A 21,884-nucleotide genomic window follows, 5' to 3' on the forward strand; every position below is an offset into this window, starting at 1 on the left:
GAGGGGAAGGACACCGCTAAGGTGATCGAGATCCCCATCGCGGTGGTCGGTGAGCACGTGCGTGAGCCTAAGCGGCACAACTGAATGTCTGTGTCACTGGAAAAGCCACACTCAATGGAGAAACTTGAGTTCGAGTCCCGCATCCCCACTAACCTTTACCTGATTAAGGTCAGGTCTCCAGATGCCTGTTTTTCCTTAATGGGGAAGGTCTAACAACTAAGGTGAGTCAGAGGACTTGAAGTAATCCAGATAAAATATCAATACCGCGCCTAGTACTTTTACCAAGTGGTAAACTGGTGACAAAAACCTCTTAAGTAATTTTATGATCAAAAACCAAGGTCTCTTGAAAAGGGAAATTTCCGTTCAAGTCTTGCCTCCACTTGTTGCCAACTGGGAAATCTCTAAACCCGTGAAGGGAGGAGGGGCAGTAACGCCTCACAGGGCTGAGGTGAGCTTTCTGAGGAGGCACACGTGTGTCTGAGCACAATGCCTGGCACACAGCAAGCTCTCCAAGCTTCAGTGGTATAATTCCAGCCCTGTCCTTTCAAGACTCCTAAAAGTTTAATGAAAGGGGCTCTGCTCCCAAACCCTGCGGTATAATTAGCTGGGAGGGGGTTCTCTCAACTTTGAGGCTGGAGGGATTCTTAGTTCCCACATCTTCAGTTTCCATTCTTTGCCCCAAACCTCTCCAAAAACCCTGAAGTTGGCACAAAAACAACAGTAGTTGTTTAGTTTTCCCTACTTAAAAAGAGTGTCCAAGGGTCTCTTAGAGTTTGCAAATGGTTGGATTTATTAGTCTGGCCTTTTCCAGACACAAGTGACCAAACAATGAAAAAAATTAAAATAATTTGTTTTTTTAATTTAAAAAACTCAACCTGAAGTAAATCAACTAAGGGAACAAATCAAAGTCCTGGTTGGTACCTCACTAAAGGGATAGCTGGATTCAGGTACTCATACAATAAGCTCAGTCATTCTACATCTCAGCTCTGCTTCTGTCTGTGATGACTTCATTCTCATACAGTTCTCCCCAGTGTCCCAGGCATTTCCCAGCTCACACCTCTACCAGGGTAGGGTGAATAATGGCCTCCAAAGGTGTTCTCATCCTAACTTCCCATAATTTATGAATGTGACTTTACATATTCACAGCAGGAACTGTTTCCCAGAAGTTCCAGCCAAAGGCTTGGGTTTTCTTTCTTTAGGGCCCCTTTGAGTCACATGCATCTGCCTGAGCCTATCACAGCAAGACTGGCCAGAATGGACCATATGGAGCCCCTCTAGGAAGGGAGTGGGGTCAGCCCTGCCAGGACATGGGGGGGTGGGGCAGGTGGAAAAAGGGACCCCCCCTCCCCCTTCTGATTGCTCCTACTAATGCTGCCATCCCAGCTCCATTTGCTCATGTTTCAGTCCTGTGCCCACCTCCAGCTGGGTGGTCAGTGGGAGGAGCTCTACCAGGGGAAAGGCCTCTAGGGACCCCTTTGGCTTCTTAGGTACCATCTCCCCCTCCCGCTATGAACTCATGGGATAGGGGAAAAGAATTCCCCCCTAAAGAAAAGTGGAGTATGAGGTTAAGAAGTGGAAGTGGATGCTTGGTATCCCCAGATCAGCAGCTGATGTCTCATTAGTGAGTATATGTTTCCACTGGCTGCTGTAGCAAACTACCACAATCTCGGTGGTTTAAAACAGTACATATTTATTCTGTTAAGTGTGGAGGTCAGAAGTCTAAAATCAGTTTCATGTAACTAAAGTCAAGGTGTAAAGTAAAAGCAGTGGTTCCTTCAGGGGGCTCTGAGGAGAGAATCCATTGCTTTTGGTCAGCTGCTAGTGACTGCCTGTAGTCCATGGCTTGTGGCCTCTTCCTGTTTTCAAAGAATACCACTCCCTCTCTTCTGACTCTTGACTCTCCGTGTCCCTCTTAAAAGGAACACTGTGACAACACGGGCCCACTTTGATAAAACAGGATAACCTTCCCATCTCAAGATCCTTCACTTAATCACACCTGCAAAATCTCTTTTGCCATGAAAAAGGAACATATTCATAAATTCTGCGGATTAGGATAAGAACATCTTTGGAGGCCATTACCCATGGTAGGTGTAACCAGAGAGTGCACTGAAAACAGAGACGGGCTGGTTGACTACCCCAAGAGGGAAAGATGCCCTAAGAAACCACAGCCTTCACATTAAGTATTCAAATGAGCTGAAACCCATCTAACTTGGCAATCTCTGCCTCATTCCTTTAAATATGCAAACCACCTAAATCCCCATCTAGCCCTCAGCAACAGGCCAGCCAAGCCTCAGAATGCCTACACACCCTTTTAATTTCCATTGCCAACCATCACCCTCACTGCCTGGGGCAACAGCTGTGTGCCCCTCACCCTCCCCTGGCTGGCTCAACAGCAGCATCCGAACCAAGGCACTCAACTCATGGCATGGTCAGCAGACTACAATGTGGCCTAGCATCAGTCAGCCAAAGTGACCAGAGAGGCAAATTCAGTGGGTCGGAAAGAGACAAGAGAAGCCAGCCATTAGAACTGCCCAGGCTCCTGATGGCCTCCCAGGCCCAGCCCTCTGTAAGGCTGAAACAAATCTCCTTTTCCATGAAGTAATTTGAATGGGCTTCTTTCTGTTCCTTGTCCCCAAGATGTCTCAACTTCCACAGATTATGGGGTTGTATCCATCCATCATGATTGAACATACCAGTATTCAAGATTTAGACACCAGCCTCACACGAGTTTTGTCTGTGAGTCTACATCCCTAAGTCTGATCGAACAAGGGACAGAGGAGATAGGGAACAAGATTTCAGTCAGGAAGCCCTGGGCTGGGTCCCAGTTCTGCCACTTCCTAGCTGTGTGACATTGAGTAAGTCACCTCACTTCTTCAGTCTGGGTTCCCCACTTATAACATGATGGTAATCAGAGGACCTAGCACATTGAATCACTAGACAAGACCAACCAAGGCAGGCACTTTATATAGGGTCTTCTTGGTCATCATTGGGTCAATAGGACAAGCACACATGCCTTTTTTACATTTCAAACACAGTCAGTGTTTCTGGTCTTTTTCCTATAATCAGGAAGATTTTGATTTTCACAACTTATCTGGGTCTGTGGTTTTAGGGACCATGAGGGTGAGAATGGGACTCTAAAACTGCGGGGGAATTCCCTGGTGGTCCAGAGGTTAGGATGTTATGATTCAACTGCAGAGGGGCACAGGCTTGATCCCTGTTCAGGGAACTAAGATCCCGAAAGCTGTACAGCCAAAAAAATAAAAATTGAATTTAAAAAATTAAAATAAAAATCACAAAAGTGGGCCATGGTATGGGCACCAAAGTACCAACTGTCTGGTAAAGACTCTGGCAACCAGCCACTTTCAACAAACCCCACCCTGACTTGCTGTGCCCCTCCACCTGTAACTTTCTAAGGGGTCTTTAGAACTTGTACGCAGCTCACCCAGGGACGTATCCTCAGAAACACGTCTAGTTACAGCCAAAGTAGAAGCATCAGAAGTATACATATCAAATACATACACACTGAAGGCATGTAGCTAAGAGCTGATCAACACGCAGAAGCACAAAGCGCAGGTTCCATCACATTTTGAATTGTGTATCAGTGGTTGTGGAAAAGCAGCTGTTCCCATAATGAAATACAAACTGTACAAAACATATTTAAAGAAAATGGCAGCAGAGGGGTTCAAGAAGGTACACTTCTTTCGTGGTCCACCAGTGTTCACGAGACAGCCGCGCACACAGCCAGGCGCTTCGTGGGGTCGGCATTCTCTGCTTCCCCTTCAAGAAGCCGCTTTCGACTTGTGGAAGGCTGCAAGTAAAGGAAAGGGGAGAGATGTTCAAAGAAAACCTCCGGCTTCGTCACAATTATCAGTTTCCCAATATGCTTCCAGTAATCTTGGAGCACTTCATGTGAACCTTCTAGGACCAAGAGTACTGGTTGTCCTCATTGGCTCTGAACCCCTACCACACCCCTCCCCGACTCACACAGGTTTACTGGACTGACATTTCTCTCCCTTGGGGCCTCCAACCACTCAACGATGCGTATTGAAAGTAAGCTGCAGGGACTTCCCCTGGGGGTCCAGTGGTTAAGCATCCGTGCTTCCACTGCAGAGGGCACAGGTTCAATCCCTGGTTGGAGAACTAAGATCCTACATGCCATGTGGTGCAGTGAAAAAAAGAAAACAAGGAAACAAGCAGCATAACCAGCCCCCTCTTGGTTGTCTTCTCCTGACCCTTTCGTGTGTTTTCCCATTACAGAATTGTGAGGGACCGATAGGAAAATGAGTGTTACCGAAAGAAGGTAGGACAGAAAATGAACAGATATTAACATATATACCAAGAACTTCAGAGGAATAAGATTATAATCAGTAAGTCATCAATCACTCCTCCAAATTTTTAAATTTTCAACAAATGTAAATCTGAGCCTCTAATACAGTCTTCCAATGTGGCTCAGTGGTAAAGAATCCACCAGCAACACAGGAAACACTGGTTGGATCCCTGGGTCGGGATGATCAACTGGAGGGGGAAATGACAACCCACTCCGGTATTCTTGCTGAAAATATCCCATGGGCAGAGGAGTCTGGTGGGCTACAGCCCACAGGATCACAAAGAGTCGGACGAGACTTAGCAACTGAGCACACACACAATCTTGCCTTACAAGAGACTTTTTGAATAATGACCCCCACCTGTGCTTCTCTAATTCATAAAACATATTCTTCATTAGTAAATCTTCTAAATTATCAGAGCAGATCAAGCTGAAACAAAGTATCTACGACATTACTTCTTACCAAAAAATGTTAAGCAATTGGAGCTGAAAAGACTATTCAAGCTCTTCATCCTCTACTCATGGGCTCCTTAAACTTAGCCTACATTTAATGACCATCATCCAGAATACCTGGGCAGAGACCTGGGGCAGAGCCATCAACTTATCTTCTTCAGAAAGCAAGTTGTTAAATTTTCTCTTCATGTCCTCGTCCTGTGAAGAAATGGAAAACCTAAGTAGGCTGTGAATGTGGGAAAGAAAGCTCCTAAAAGGCAGGGCCAGGATGCTCCCAGAAACAGAGAAGTGGGCTAAGATGGGGTGAAGAGGAGAAAAAGGAACAGTCTAATCAGCAGTCAACACTCAGTCAACATGGGCTCAACCAAATCCATACACCCTAAGCGCTCCCTGTGGGTCAGAGAGAACCACAGACCCCAGTGGTCAAATACTTTTAGAACGAGCGTCCCAGATCCTGAGAGATGGCAATCAGGAAGCCAGATACTGGGGTTGGCTCCATGCTGCTCTGCACATCTTTCCAATAGGTGCCCCCTCCCACTGCCAACAATGAAGCCTGTTACCAGGGCCACCCTAACAAAGCAACCCTGCACCCTAGAAAATTCAGCAAGCAAGCACTGTACGAATTAACTCTGATGGCAAGCCCACAATACCCCAGAGTTAATCAGAGGAAAAAGTGAACAGGTGCTTCCTGCTGCTAGAGATGGAAATGAGGGGTGGGGCAGGGCATGTAGACTCCCCTGCCCACCTCCCAAGATGCTCACTTCTGCAGGACTTAAGGATTTGCCAACCAGGAGAGGTGGCCTGGTGTAGCTTCCCCCTTCAGAAAGGTGAAATGCCACATGATTAGGAATGTGGACTTTGAGGCCAGCTGAAAGCTGAGCTCAGCCACTGCCAAGTAGCACGTGCAGAACAGAGTCCCAGAGCAGCTCGTTTCCAAATCCCCATGTACCTTCCCATCCCAGCCCGCCCCCACCTCTCCCACTATGTATTGGCATACACAGTGCACCATGGGGGATGGGGGCGAGGAAGAACCAAGGAGGGAAGGCCTTCAACATTCAGTAATTTGACTGCAGAAAACTTAGTGCACAAGGATCAGTTTACCTGTCCTACACGTCAGTTCAGCTCAGTCGCTCAGTCGTGTCCAACTCTTTGGGACCCCATGGACTGCAGCAGGCCAGGCCTCCCTGTCCATCACCAACTCCAGGAGTTTACTCAAACTCATGTCCAGTGAGTCGGTGATGCCATCCAATCATCTCATCCTCTACATTTAGCAGCTAGAATCACCTGCTTCCATCACTGTGTTTATTGAGCTACTCAGTGTAGCTCCCCACTGTCCAAGCATCAAGTTCATCCACACTCTCCTCTAGGATCTCACTTCTCAGGCAAGGCCACCCTCAAAGGTCCACCCCTTATTTCCTCCTATACCTGCTCACAGCCTCCACCGGGAATGCCCTCTGTGCCTTCGTGCCCACCCACCTCACCCACCTCCCTCTTTCACCCAGTGAACAAACAGTTACGAGGACCCTCGGGTGCCAGGCACGGTAATAAGCACAGGGGCCTCTGTATCAGAGGGGCTCAATCAATGTTGAAAATGCTATTCGCCTGTCGTTATGGCAACTGAATTGTGATTGTTATGGCTGAATTGTGTCCCCTCCCCCTTTCCCCACTTACATGTTGAAGCCCAACCCCCAGGATTGTGACTATTTGGAGATAGGGCCTTTGCACAGATAATTAAGTTAAAATGGGTTTTAGCTTAAATATAAGACATGACACCATACAACTCCTAGAAGAGAATTTGGGCAAAACATTCTCTGACATAAATCTTACTGATGTTTTCTTAGGTCGGTCTCCCAAAGCAATAGAAATTAAAGCAAAAATAAATGAACGTGACCTTATCAAACTTACAAGCTTCTGTACAGCAAAGGAAACCATGAACAGAACTGAAGGACAACCTATGAACTGGGAGAAAATATTTGCAAATGATGCGACAAGGGCTTAATTTCCAACACATACGAACAGCTCATACAATTCAATAACAACAACAACAACAAAAAAAAAAAAACTCAGTCAAAAAATGAGCAAAACACATATATATATTCCAAAGAAGACATACAGATGGCCAACAGGCACATCAAAAGATGCTCCATATGGCTAATTATTAGAGAAATGCAAATCAAAACTACAATGTGGTACCACCTCACACAGGTTAGAATACCCATCATTAAAAAGTCTATAAATAAGAAATGCTAGAGAGGGTGTGCAGAAAAGGGAACCCTCCCAAACTGTTGGCAGGAATATAAACTGGAGCAGCCACTATGGAAAATAGTGTGCAGGTTCCTCAGAAAACTAAAAATAGTTGCTATATGCTCCAACATTCCCACTCCTGGGCATACATCTGTAGAATGCAAGAATCCGCCTGCCAATGCGGGAGACGTAAGAGACTTGGGTTGGATCCCTGGGTCAGGAAGTTTCCCTGGAGTAGGAAATCGCAACCGGCTCCAGTATTCTTGCCTGGGAAATTCCATGGACAGAGGAGTCTGGCAGGCTATAGTCCATAGGCCACAAACAGTCGGACACAACCGAGTGACTGTGCACACACATATAATTCAAAAAGCTACAGGCATCCCTAAATTGGACACTGTTGATGACAAGAAAGAATGACAAGAGTCATATTCTTTGGACAAACAGTCCAGTGCCAGATCCAGAAAACCATTTAGTTTCTTCAAAAATGTTGAATTTCCCAAAATAAAACCTAAACTGTCACTAACAGGTGATTTATGTGGGCAGTCGGCATCCTTGTCATCACTGAATGTTCACTCCACCTTTTGCTGGAAAAATAAAACATGGACAAAAGAGTATTCAAGTGAGACCCCTGTGGCAGGGCTGAACTTCACCTTTTCCTTGGCCGTTAACAACAATTTTCTTTTGAGACAGAAAGTTACAGAAAAATGGGCTACACTTGTTTGTACATTTCGGGTGGGTGTAAATCCTATTCCCAGGCCTAACTGGCAAGCTCTGTTTTTTTCAAGACTAACAGCTCCTCCACCTCCATATCTGGCCCCCAGGAGTTTCCCTATTAAGGCATATGAAAAGAGCCAAGAGGAATGTTTTTCTTTTTCATCAAAATTAAGTCCCCACATGCAAAGGCCCCCTTTGTTCCCAAATTCCTTTTCTCCAGGGTACTGCAGTTTCAAATCTGTGTGGTCTATTAAGTGCTAAATCATCTGACAGGTTTTTGGTTTTTTTTTTTTGCTGGGGGGAGGAGGCAAGGTGGGAGGTCAGGGGGGACTGCTGTTTCCAGGGCAACATCCCAAACATATACATCTACTTTTTTTTGGAGGGGGGGTAGGGATTTCTTGTTCTCAACCTGAGCTGGCCTGAGCTGAGGGTTGGAAGACAGAAAAAATGACAGTCTTCCCAGAGCCCCCAAAGCACAGTGCTGAGACTGGATGGCCCCAGGAGTTTCTGGACTAGAAATTCCCAGAGTATCTGAGCCTCCAGCTTAAGCAACCTGGTTAAGTCCCCCATCCATCCCCACAAGTAACAGAGACCAACTGCAAGTTAACAGAAAGGGGTATGGCTGGCTGTGCTGAAAGGAACTCCACTTCACAGACCTGGCATCCATCAGAGAGCCTGCCCAAGGCTGTAGTGAATTCTAAAACCAAAGACTAGCCCAGCAAAGGCACAAAGGACTTCCAACTCCAGTAGCTTGAATGAAGTCAATGCATAATCTAATGGGAGCCTAGCAGGGACACAGAGGTAATGCAGACTTGAAAGGCGCAGGTGACAATCTGCTAAGAGCACGCTTGCTCACCATGAACAGGAAGTAGGACCCCCTCATACCCAATCACTTGGGCTTAAGAAATAGCCAGGTTCTCCCCGCAGGAGGCTGCTCCCCTCCTCCCACCCCCGTTTCCCTGATCTAAGGTTGAAGATGGCAAGAACGCAGCTCATCCCATCTGTCTGAGTAAGGGGTTTGAGAGAAGAGAAGGACGCAGCTGGGGTGGAGGTTTGGAGCTACAACCGCCTCTCAAAGGAACACAACTGAACTGCAGACTTGGAGAAGCCACACGGAACCAGGACAGGCCATAAGGAGAGCTTGTTCATCCAAGTCAAGCTGTAAAGGCTGCACACAAATGCAAGACATGCCCACACTCACACCCACAGACATAAATATACACCTCTACCCACCTAAAGCTCAGTCTTGAAAAATGGCATTAGACCCAACCAAGCAAATGTATGTTTTCATCCTCTTCCCCATCTCAGGGACACAGTTCAGGGTTGCCTGGGTATTTCAGGCGGACAGCCACTGCCCCATACACACCTGAAGCCACGGGTGTCTTAAAGCCTCTTCTGTTGTAAAACGCGCCTTTGGATCCACTATCAACAACTTCTTGACGAGATCCAGAGCTAAAGCAATAAGATAATTTGGCAAATCACAGTGAGAAGGATAAAAACATTAAATCAACAAAATGAGAGTGTGCCAGAATCACAGGCCAACATCCAGAAAGAGAAGAGAGGGGCTGAGGTCACAGTGAGTCAGCAGACAGAGCGGGCAAGGCCCTCTAGGCCTCCCCACTCTCGGTATTTGTCCGAAGACTTTAGAACACCAGGAATGCCATGATGGTCCCCATGGCTCCCTGCTCAGATATCACAACTTAACTCTCTTTTCCTGCTCCCCTTACTGGACTCAAGTTCAAACTAATTAAAGCTGAACTTCCCCCAGTTCTAAAACACTCAGGATGTTCAGCCAACTCTCTCTGAGACCCATGGAGTGATGGAGAGAGTTCCTCAGCCAGGGAGAGCTCTCTCCTAGGAATCGCAGGCTTGGCAGAAACAAAGCTGGACTGGCCAGCAACAAGTGGAGGCTGGCTGGATATTGCAACAGTATTATTCATCAGATGTTCTGACACTTAGCACAACCATCTGTGTTACATTGTTTGACAGTTAGTTTCAGCTTTCTACTTTTCCTTTTGAGAATTACAAAGTTACCCTTTTAAATTCTAAAACACAGAATAACAAGTTACATTTAGCTTTTGCTGTGCTTACTACTTCAAAGGAGACCTTGTGACTAAAAAGTTACCCATTATTTTGCACACTTAAATAGATACCAGGCACAGTGAGTATATTACACTTGCTGCTGCTGCTGCTGCTAAGTCGCCTCAGTCGTGTCCGACTCTGTGCGACCCCATAGACGGCAGCCCACCAGGCTCCCCCGTCCCTGGGATTCTCCAGGCAAGAACACTGGAGTGGGTTGCCATGTCCTTCTCTAATGCAGGAAAGTGAAAAGTGAAGTCGCACAGTCGTGTCCAATTCTTCTCGACCCCATGGACTGCAGCCCACCAGGCTCCTCCATCCATGGGATTCTCCAGGCAAGAGTACTGGAGTGGGGTGCCATTGCCTTCTTCGATATTACACTTAACCCTCACAAAACCTCCTTAAAATAGAGGTTTATTGTGCCCTCTTTTACAAATAAACAAAAAGGAGACCCAGAGAGGTTAAGTAACTTGCCTAAGGTCACAAAGGTAAGAAGTACCAGCCCCATGACACAAGCCTACATCAGCCTGGCTCTAGAGCCCAAGTTCCCAATAACTTCCTTTGCCTCTAAAATGGTACAAAAACTAACAGAAAATAAGAACAGGATTGACAGGAGAAAACATCACAGAATTTGAAAATAAACTCCCACCGCAGCACACATACATTTAGCAAAACACAAATTCTGAACTCTTTCGTATCCATACCCTTCTCTGAGACCTCTGCCCAGACTTCAGGAATGAAGTTGTATTTTCCACTGGTGATCTGATCCTTCAATGACACTTGAGTCTTATGCTCAGAGAAAGGTGGATACCCACTAAGGCTTCATATTGGTAGAGAGAGAAAGGAAAAGAAATCAAGTGGCATTCTCAGTAGTGGCATTCAGATGTATCAATTTTTTTTCAGCATAATGAAAAATTAGGTATTGTTTTAAATCAATGGTCTAAAAAAAGGTGACCTAAATTAAACACAAACTCTCTAACTGGACACATTTTTTATTTCACCTTAATACCACCAACCACAGTCTGAAGCGATAAAAACTTTTTTCTTACCAAATGAAAAGAATAACTCCTAAACTCCAGCAGTCCACAGCACGGTTATACCCAGCAGTTCCAAAGGAATTGAGAACCTCCGGAGCCAGATAGGTGGGGGTACCACATAAGGTTCTCATCAGAGAGGTCTCCCCCAAAATCTTGGACTGCCCAAAATCAGTAATCTAAAGTAAGGACAAAAGGGCATCTTTTAATGTCATGAAATAAAAAGTAACATAGTCTGCCAATTCAAAAAAGACATGAAGGTTACAATAGTTCCTAGCCTGATTCATGCCACTGTTAATCAGGAGTCTACACATTCTTGTCTTTGTAAGGTAATTTTTTTAAAATATTTTTATTTATTGGGCTGTTCTGAATTTTAGCTGTGGCGTCTAGTTCCCTGACCAGGGATCAAACCCCGGGCCCCCTGCATTGGAAGAAGAGTCTTAGCCACTGGACCCCAGGAAAGCCCTGTAAGGTAATTTTAAATCCTCCAAGTTATTAAATTTTGCTTAAATAAAAATTCCCGAGCCAAGGAACTTTAAGGCTCAGGTTTTCTCCCAACTTAGATCTGTCTTCTCTGTAACCTCACAAAAGGCTTATAACCCTTAACAAAGACTCTAGAAATCTAGTTATTCCTGATTTTTCTTAGACCCCAGTTTTTCAATGTTGGCTGTAAACGGAAATACTGAGGAGCTGGGGAAAAATACTTCACCTGGGTGCCACCTACAGCAATTCTAAGGTGCAGGCTTGCTGTCGTGGTTTGGTTTTTTTTTTTTTCTAAATCAACAGGGATTCTCAAATGAAGCCAGGCTTGGGAAGTACTATCTTAAACAGAGGAAGGCAGGGGATGTGTTTCTCCCATCTAGACTCTTCCTTCCTCTCTCTGAAGATGAAAGTGGCTTGTACACATGGAGCTGAATTAAGTGCTCATTTGCAACTTCACTGGAGCAATACTACCTGGCCGCTAAAAGAACTGCTAAGAATGGAAAGGTCAAATCCCCTCCCTTTTTATGCTCCCACTTTTTACTTGATGAATTCGAAAACAGTTTCTGAACAGAAATCTACTGGAGTGGCCACATACAGAGCATAAATTTCTTACCTTTATAAGGCAGTCCTCCTTTGGAGATGACAGTAGAACATTCTCTGGCTTTAAGTCCCGATGTATAATGCCATTTTCATGAAGGTACTACACAGAGAGGACTGACCCTTAGATTTATGGAGCAGGCACGTGAGACAGACACACACACATCTTACAGCTGGATGAAAGTATAACTCATGCTATGGCCACATTCTCTCCCAAATCAGAAAACCACTGGATAAGTGCACTACTATTTACAAATTTTCTTGCAAGAAAATCTTTAAAAAATAGAAAAATGAAAGTGGCCACTTATGACAGTAGACCTTTTATTTCACTCTTCAAGACAATAACTATTCCTTCATGTTAGCAGAAATAGAAGGTATCAGTTTCAATAATAAAAATGCAACAGGTGACATAAAACATTTGGGGACTATTTAAACTCTAAAAATTCTACCAAAATAGTGTATTTGTTGATTCCACTTCTGAGAATATTTTTAAAGGGACTCTATAAAGTACACATGTGTAAATTATCTGAACACCTAGAGTTAACATATTCCTTGATGCAAGATCAGTCTTTGAAAACTTGATGACTGAAATAGAATGGTTTCTAAACATCATAAATAGAATGATGTTTCTCTGTGTACTCATTTTTATATACCAAGTCATATTTCTTTAGGAAAAAAAGAATTTCCCACGTCCACGGAGTACTCAATTCACCTTAATATTCTTGGTATAAAGTTGGGAGCAAACCATTAAGGGCCTTCTCTGGTGACTCAGTTGGTAAAGAACCTGCCTGCAATGCAGGAGACCCGGGTTCAATCCCTGGGTCAGGAAGATCCCCTGGAGAAGGAAATGGCACCCCACTTCAGTATTCTCGCCTGGGAAATTCCTTAGACAGAGGACCCTGACGGGCTGCAGTCCATGGGGCCGCAGGAGCTGGACACAACTTAGCAACTAAACCACCACCACAAACCATGAAGAGAGTGAAACAGTGGTTAGACTGATAAGAGCAGATACTACATGTTACATGTGATCTTAACCAAAAGGCCGAGAAGTGATGTTTGGCAGAAACCAATGCAATTCTATAAAGCAATTATCCTTCAATTAAAAACTAAATTTAAAAAAATTAAAAACATAAAAATCACTGGTTAGGTGTTTATGGGCTTTAGGTTTCTCTGGATATCCCTCTGGCCTACAGCAAAATACCTCCAAAACACTTTCACTGGGAAAGTGACCTGGTGAAGCCCCCAGGCTGGGCGCCCAGGTAGATCAGCCCCTGGAAAATCTCCTTCCAGCCTCAGTGCAACAGCTGCTCCCAATCCCTGTGTTTCTTGCACAGAGGAACATTCTCAAGGGAAGAGACCTTGGCGGGAATCCCCACAACATCTGGGTTGAGAAAGGGTGATGTTCTTTGAAGCATGCAGGGTGCCACCAGCCATTCACCCCAACACCTGCCCTGAACACTGAAGAGGAGGCAGTACACGTGCCTGCCCATGTGCCTGCTGCAGCACTGAAATACACACATCACCATGTGTACGTTCAACTCAGTTCAGTTGCTCAGTTGTGTCCAACTCTTTGCAACCCCATGGACTGCACACCAGGCCTCCCTGTCCATCACCAACTCCTGGAGTTTACTCAAACTCAAGTCCATTGAGTCGGTGATGCCATCCAACCATCTCATCCTCTGTTGTCCCCTGCCCCTCCAGCCTTCAATCTTTCCCAGCACCAGGGTCTTTTCAGAGTCAGCACTTTGCATCATGTGGCCAAAGTATTGGAGTTTCAGCTTCAGCATCAGACCTTTCAATGAATATTCAGGACTGATTTCCTTTAGGATGGACTGGTTGGATACAGATAGCTAATGGAAAGTTGCTGTATAGCATAGGGGGGGTCAGCCTGGTGCTCTGGGACAACCTATAGCGGGTGGGAGGGAAATTCAAGAGGGAGGGGACGTGTGTCCCATACCTATGGCTGATTCATGTTGATGTATGATAAACCAATACAACATTGTAAAGCAATTATCCTCCAATTAAAAATAAATAAATGGGAGAAAAAAAAAAAAAAAAACCAAGATGCTACAGAAGAAGGAAACTCCTAGTACTGTGCCACGGGGGAGTGATCCATCCTCACACCTGCCCAGCTGCCTCCTCACCCCTGCCCCAGAGGTCAGGGGGATTTCGGCAAGGACCAGGCACAACAGAGATCCCTGCCCCCCATAAAAACCTCCTAGCTAAAGAGAAGCCACGTGGGACTGTGTGTTTATTTCTTTAACTTCCTTATTTCTTTTTTTCCTCTTAAACTTCACAGCAAGAACTTTCTCATCTGAGTCAAAGGGGTGGGGTGTTTCTGCCAAGAACAGAACAACCCAAACACAGACTCTGCTCTCTGGGTTTTTATCCCTGGTCCCTCATTTTCTACCAACTCGGAGAGTAACTCACCTAAAAGAAAGTTGTCAAAAGCACCGAGGGCTTCTCTTACCTGCACGGCCAGGAGCATCTGGTAAAAATAGAGCTTGCATGTGGCTTCTTTCAGGCGTTTATGCCCCACCACCCTGTCGAACAGCTCTCCTCCTTCCATCCTGCAACACACAGGCGAAGCAGGGGGTTCATTCCTAAAGGGAAACTCACTTGGAGGGAAGATAACAACACAAACAGAACAAACGCATCAAGACAAGCAAGGTGGTTTATCCACTCTCGGCTCCCATCTGTCAAGGCACTGAGGTGATTAGCCACATACACAATAAAGACGCGTCCGTTGGAAACTGAGGAGCAAGGAGAGATAGAGAAAGAGAGTGGTGGGCACTGGACACGCTTGGGGAGCTTTCAGAAAATCTGATGCAGTAGGTCGGAAGCAGACCCCAGGAGTCTGCATTTTTACTGTGCGCCCAGGTGGTTCTGAGACTGGTGTAGGGCAGAAAGCAGGAGCCTAGGACCTGACAACTGGGTCTGAATTTCAGCTCCACCACCTCCCAGCTGTGGGACTTGGGGCGACTTATGCAACCTCTCTGAGCTTGTTTCTAAACCCCTTCAACAAATGGGGATAAAACCCCACCTACCTTGATGGCTGCTGTAAACATTAAGAGATTAACTGCTGTAGGTAAAGCACCCGGCACAGTGGAGACGCTTGGCCAGATTATTCAATCCCTCTGCAATTCAGTCCCCATTCCTGTAAAGTGGAGCTCAAGACAATAACTAACTCACCACTTCACTTATGTGACTGCCCTGGTGGCTCAGATGGTAAAAGTGTCTGCCTACAACGTGGGAGACTCAGGTTCGATCCCTGGGTCGGGAAGATCCCCTGGGATCTTCCAGGAAGATCTTCCAGGAAGGAAATGGCAACCCACTCCAGTATTCTTGCCTGGAAAACCCCAAGGACAGAGGAGACTGGTAGGCCCCAGTCCATGGGGTCGCAAAGAGTCGGACACAACTGAGCGACTTCACTACTACAACTCACCACTAACTTGTATATAACCTGGATAACAGTTATGCAGGTTACATGAGTCAATCCCAGTGAAGTGCTTACAGCAGGATTTGGCTCATATTAAGTGTTTCATTAGTATCAGTTACTGCTATTGTATTATTACTACTATTATTAAACAATTTCTTTAAATTTATCTGACTGAGCCAGGTCGTAGTTGCAGCACACAGGATCTTCAATCTTCATTGCAACATGTGGAATCTGGGCTGCCGGGGAAGTCCCAAACTGTTTTGCGATCCAGTCAAATAATAAATCTCCTATTTCATAGCAACAGATATTCTCTTAAGCACTTCAAGGGCCGTCCAGTCTCTCCTAGCGCCATGACTGGCCTGCTGTTTACGCTATAATCTTTATGGTCAGCCAGCACGGCCACTGTTGGCCACTCGGGAGTAAGGCCCAGCCTGTCTACCACGATGGCCAATCCCAGAAACACTGCACACTTCTGCAGAATGGACACCAAGGCAGGCCTCTTTCAGGAAAGAGACAGGAAATGATTTTAATCATACCAAGCTGCAAGTACACCAGCCCATGAAAGATACTCAGGTGTCACCCTGGTGCAGTGATCCTGAGCAACAACGGCCACCCAGGATATTTCAGAGTAATGACATGCACCTGTGTTGGAGCACCACGCGTGCCACATGCTCTGCTGGAGGCCTTCCAGCCCTCAGAGCATTTGATCCTTACGACTGCGCAGGGAGCTATCATTATTACTTCACACTAGGAATATGAGACTCAGACAGGTGAAGTCAACTAACCCATGGGTAGACAGCTAGTCACCAGCAAAGTGGGCTTCAAACCCAGGCCTCAGATCCATCTGCCTTTGGAAACACTAGAGTGATTTTTAAAATTTATACTAACCCCATGTGCTCGTTTTATGGGCCACCCCCCACATACATACGCTGAGGGTCCCCAGGATGAGAAATGCAGGCCAGCATTAGACCCTCTGGTGGTTTATAAGCACTTAAATGGAAACAAAAAAGTTTGCTACTTACAATTCCAAAACAATATAATAATCTTCGGCATCAAAAAAGTCTTTAATCTTGATGATACAAGGCTAAAAGGGGGAAAAGAGAAAAAATAGTTAAGAAGCTCTCCAAGAGGAAAAGTACAAGAGCAGAACTCAGGACACCCACCCAAGGTGTCAAGGAGGCCAAGACCAGGCATCCGGTCCTTGCCTCAGGACTCTCTGCAGTTCATGTAGGGGAGGAGCATGCGTGTGTGCTCAGCCACTTTAGTCGAGTCTGACTCTCTCCAACCCCATGGACTATAGCCCACCAGGCTCCTCTGTCCATGGGATTCTCCAGGCAAGAACCCTGGAGTGGGTTGCCATGACCTCCTCCAGGGGATCTTCCTGATCCAGGGATCGAATCTGCGTCTCTAAAGTCTCCTGTATTGGCATGTGGGTTCTTTAACACTAGCGCCACCTGAGAAGCCCACAGAGGAGGAGACAGAACCCTAACTTAGCTGGCTCCTTCGTGAGTACACACAATAAACTCTCTACCCCACCAAACTGACAAGGGAGCAGCTCATGCTTCACATTTAACGCTGGCGCCAAGGGTGGAAGGCCAGTCTCTTCCCAGCCTTCCTCCTCCCTGTCCCAGAGCACAGGGACTCAAGGACATCTAAGACACCTAGGACCCTGACAAGGAGCGCAAGGAAAGGAAGCCCAGGTGGGAGGCCCAGCCATGCTGCCAGACAGCAGGGCTATTCAACTGAGGCAACTGGCACCACAGGGCAACCCATGAGACAAGCAGGCATTTTCTAAGGAAGAGGGCAATTCCAGTTTCAGAAGAACTCAAAAGCACGTATGTATGGTGGAGGAGAGAGAGACACACACACACCTGTGCCTGATGGTCTGTGACCTCTGATCAATGCTGGGTGCATTTGCTAAAGAACCAGGGAGAATCGTATAGTACATTCAATGCATATAACACCCCTATTGTTTTTTCTAGTACAAAGGATCGACGCTAAAGCTAGTGGTCAGGGTAGATACAAGAAGTGGTGAGTATCAGGGACATACACTCCTACCCACCAGGGAACAGGATTCTGGCTGTGTCAATCAAAAGGAAGAGAGTGGTATGATTTTTAGACAGTATTTATTTTTTCATCAAAATCTCGATTTTTATTGGTTTATCTATTCACTTTAGATTTTTCAATTTTCAATTAAAAAGAGCAAACACCCACCAAAGTGATTTTTCCTGCAAAGTACATTTAATCCCTTCCATTGCTGATTAAAATCCTCCAAGTGATACCTCCCCACAATGAACTGCTAGCGGTGAATGGACACCCCACCACCTCCCTCAGCACAGTGGATCTTGGAAACACAACGCCAAGTGGAAAGGGCAAGTCTTGAAACACTTTTGAGAATGAGGTAGATTCGACAGTATGATCAGGTTTCTTCGTTCTTAAACTCATGGCAAGTTCAAAGGTGTTCATCCTACCAGTTCGCTTTACCACTTACATTTTACTTTACATGTGTCAAATATTATATAATCTTAAATTATTTTAAGGCAGAAAGGGAGAAGAGTGAGAGGAGGGAAGGAAGGAAGAAAATAAAAATCCTTCAGCACCTTGCAGCTGAGAGGCTGCAATTCAACTTCTCAGCAGGGGTTACCAAGCCCTTCCAGACCCAGCCTCACCTCCTTCTGCCCATCCCAAATATCCTCCTCTCCTCCTCTCCAGGCCACAAAACTCCCTATCCACCCCAGGCTATCTCCCCATGTCATATCTTTGCTCACACTACCCTCCAGCCTGGTGATCCAGCCTTCTGGCCACACTTGGGCCTCAGGTATCAAGCCCCTTTAAATTTTTTTTTGTTTTTTGCACACCACATTCTGTAGCATGTGGGTCTTAGTTCCCCAACCCAGAAACCAAACCTGTGTCCGCTGGATGGCAGATTCTTAAACACGGGACCACCAGGGAAGTCCCCCCACTTCCAGAGTTTGGATCCACACTTCCTGCAGTCGTACTAATCTGTGTGGCCCCACAAGGAAACTGACGCCCGACAAAAGTCTCTCACCAGGTACTGCATGGGCTAAGTCAACGAGCCAGTCTTATCTTTAGCTTCCTAGGACCAACATTCAACAGAGCAGCTGGCACATGGGGGACACTCATACGCTGTCCAGTTTAATACCATCAACACCAATAACAGACACACCCACCCACTGAGGGTGGGTCCTGCTGGCCACGTTTTGGTCATGGATTCTACAGCCATGGGATCAGGCTGACAGCAAACCATTTCCACCTCTCCTTACCTGTGATCACTGTATACTTGGCTCTGCAGGGCAACCTGTTATTGTCACGATAATGGAAACACTAAATATGCACTGTAGTAGTACATTAAGAGGAACAGAAAAGAGAGCTGAGGGACTTTCCTGGCGGTCCAGTGGTTAAGAGTTCATGCTTCAGGGGTGAGGGTTTGATCCTTGGCTAGGGAACTAAGATCTTACATGCCACTGATAAAAAATAAATAAAAAGAAACAGGAGAGCTAAAATTCTCTTATAACAGAAAGACAACAAGCTATTATTATTGATAAGCCAAGAGACAGCGGTTTATGCATTAATAAATCACGTAGAAATAATGGAGGTAAATTCTTTAAAAAAGCTGAAAAAACTTTAAATGCACAGGGAAGGCGATTAGGAAAGAAGTAAAGCTGCTGTTTATAAACCTTTTAGCACCATCTGACTCTAGAATATACACCTGTGACATCTTTTTCTTTTGGCCACGAGGCACACAGGATCTCAGTTCCCTGACCAGAGATGGAACCCTCATCCCCTGCAGTGGAAGTGCAGCATCTTAACCACTGTACCACCAGGGAAATCCATAATAAAATGAAAGGGAAGCAGAGAGATGATATGGGATGGGAGGTGGAAGGGGGATTCAGGATTGGGAGCTCGTATACACCCGTGGTGGATTCACGTCAATGTATGGCAAAACCAATACAGTATTGTAAAGTAAAATAAAGTAAAAATAAAATTAAAAATAATAATAATAATAAAATAAAATGAAAGGGAAGGCAGAAGAAAAGACACACACATGGAAAAGGAATGAGAGGAAGGACTGGGAACTGCTCGGTCTGTTTGGCCAGTGCCACTCTGGGAATGGGGTGGGGGCGGCCAGCCACTGACAGAGCTCGCAAAGCCACCACTAGACGAAGCCGGCATGGACTGTCTCCAGGCCCCACCAGCTCTAGAGCCACAGGCTGCAGTTGCCACAGCTGAAGCGTCTCAGAAACCAGAGGCCACCAACCCAGACCCTCCACTCAGGTCCTACAGGGCAAAGGGTAGGGAATTGCAGATCACTGTCATGCCCCAAGTGTGTCTCCTGTGCGGACAGCTTTGTGTGCACACTCAGTTGCTCAGTCATGTCCGACTCTTTGCATCTCTATGGACTGTAGCTCACCAGACTCCTCTGTCCACGGGATTCTCCAGGCAAGAATACTGGAGTGGGTTGCCATTTCCCTTCTCCAGGGGATCTTCCCGACCCACGGATTAAACCTGGCTCTCCAGCGTGTCCTGCACTGCAGGCAGATTCTTCACCACTGAGCCACCTGGGAAGCCCTGAAAGCTTTAAAAGCACATATTCAAGTCTCATTGACCTTTGAGGCAAGTATCCTACGGTCTCTAGAAACAGACAAGGGAGCAGAAGCTAGGCAAAGTGAAACGACCTGCTCAGAACAAGGGATGGGAACCCAGGTCTGCCTCCCCACTAGACTAAAGCCATGTAAGATGAGAGGTGGCCAGGTCTATCTGTGCTGACTGCCTGGGGCCTAGAAAACAGGCTGGCACCGTAAACATTCAACAATTGATAAATCAGTGTCTGACTCTAAAGGCCAGGGTCTACTGGACTTTATACCAGGCTCTACTCACCGTCCCCAAACATCCAAATGCAATCATGTGCCCATCTCTACTTCCCAAGGACTCCCAAGTGCCCTTGTAAATTGCCAACAAAAATCTCCAAGGATCTTTTTTAGAGCTTTGAATTCCTCTTCTGTGCAGCAGACATCGGATTTGTATAAATGTTATGCTTGGGGATCTTCTGACATCAGAGAAAACTCTCTGAGGATTCTAAGTGTTTATCTTTGGGGGATGTTTGAAGCAACCCCACCCTGAAAAATTAGAGGGCTCCTCTCTTTAACGAGATTCCAGATCCCATGGAAAAAAAGAGGCAAAGGCAAAGAAGAGAGAGAAGTTGCAAGGCATTAGAAGAAAGCCAAGCAGGAAGTTCAACCACTCACATTCTCATGGGTCTTCAGATCCACCACAGATTCTAAAGGAACCTACTGAATTATTGTGTCCATGTGATGTTCTTAGTTTCTATTTGTTGTTAGGAGGATCTGACCAGGTCAGAGAAGGGAGAATAAACCTTTTGTAGTTCAGAGGTTAAGAACCAGAATCAGACAATCCAGGGGTCCCCAACCCATGGGAACTGGGCCACACAGCAAGAGCTGAGTAGTGGGCAAAGGAGCAGTTTCACTTGTACTTACGGCTGCTCCCCATCAATTGAATGACCGCCCACTGGTTCTGTATTATGGTGAACCGTATCATGATTTCACTATATATCACAGTGTAATAATAATAGAAATATAAAGTACACAGTAAATGCAATGCACTTGAATCATCCTGAAACCATCCTCCACTCACCCCGGGTCCGAGGAAAAATCGTCTTTCATGAGACCAGTTCCTGGCGCCAAAAAGGCTGAGAACCACTGGGATAATTTTCAGCTGGAAGACTGGAGGTCTTATTTCAAGTTTAACTCATGTAGCTCACGACTACATGGGGGCCCACGAATTAATGAAGAAAAACAGAAAGAAGAAAAAGGAAGATGGGAGGAGTCCCACTGGTCTAACTTTCTCTTCTCACATCTTTAGACTCTTTCCACTGAGACAAGGTCATGATTGCACAAAAAAGATAGGACCTCTGATACTCAGTGGGGCCAGAGACACCATTCAAACACCCCAGGATGTTGTCATACTTATTGGGTACTCTTGGATATATCTGATTTATTCCAACCAAGGTGAATGGAAATCAGCACCTCCTAAAGGTACTTAAGAGGTATAAAATTCAGGTATAATTAATGTACCAAAAGAGCACTGTCTCCCCAAATATAATCAGTTGATCAAGCCCCTACAATAGTATTTAGCAGATTTACTATGGCTTTTGGTCCAGAACTAACTCAGCGGAAAAATAACATACTTAATAATAAAATCTTTTCACAATATTTTCCTTTCAAAATTTTAGGGTAAAGCTCTTCCCAGCTTAACAGCTAAAACCATGCATGTATGCATACACACACGTATACACACACAATTAAGGAACCCAGGTTAATACTAGTTTTATTACACTGAAGTGCTTTGCACTCTCCCCATTTTTTGAGATAAAAGAATTTAAGTATGGGTCATTTTTTTACAGTAGTACTTACATGATTTAGTTTCTTCAAAATTTCTATTTCTGTTTCAACATTGAGTGCCGGATCCTTTAATAAAA

At 45.6% G+C, this 21,884-nt stretch overlaps 1 protein-coding gene across 5 annotated transcripts in view; it reads right to left on the reverse strand.

Moving 5' to 3' along the window:
* Nucleotides 1-769: 769 nt before the first annotated feature.
* CHEK2 (checkpoint kinase 2) overlaps nucleotides 770-21,884 on the reverse strand; it is a 37,368-nt gene continuing 16,253 nt past the window's right edge. For all 5 annotated transcript variants that reach the window (XM_042234781.2, XM_012098006.5, XM_060401293.1 and 2 more), the window contains 9 exons: nucleotides 21,820-21,873; nucleotides 16,390-16,451; nucleotides 14,399-14,498; nucleotides 11,945-12,031; nucleotides 10,864-11,027; nucleotides 10,519-10,634; nucleotides 9,102-9,187; nucleotides 4,895-4,975; nucleotides 770-3,808 (listed from right to left, as the gene is read on the reverse strand). In XM_042234781.2, coding sequence (XP_042090715.1) covers nucleotides 3,719-3,808; nucleotides 4,895-4,975; nucleotides 9,102-9,187; nucleotides 10,519-10,634; nucleotides 10,864-11,027; nucleotides 11,945-12,031; nucleotides 14,399-14,498; nucleotides 16,390-16,451; nucleotides 21,820-21,873 — 840 coding nt within the window. In that variant the 3' untranslated portion in view covers nucleotides 770-3,718. The remainder of the gene's footprint in view (nucleotides 3,809-4,894; nucleotides 4,976-9,101; nucleotides 9,188-10,518; nucleotides 10,635-10,863; nucleotides 11,028-11,944; nucleotides 12,032-14,398; nucleotides 14,499-16,389; nucleotides 16,452-21,819; nucleotides 21,874-21,884) is intronic.

This window comes from Ovis aries, chromosome 17 (genome assembly GCF_016772045.2).
Source record: "Ovis aries strain OAR_USU_Benz2616 breed Rambouillet chromosome 17, ARS-UI_Ramb_v3.0, whole genome shotgun sequence".
Lineage (NCBI taxonomy): Eukaryota > Metazoa > Chordata > Mammalia > Artiodactyla > Bovidae > Ovis > Ovis aries.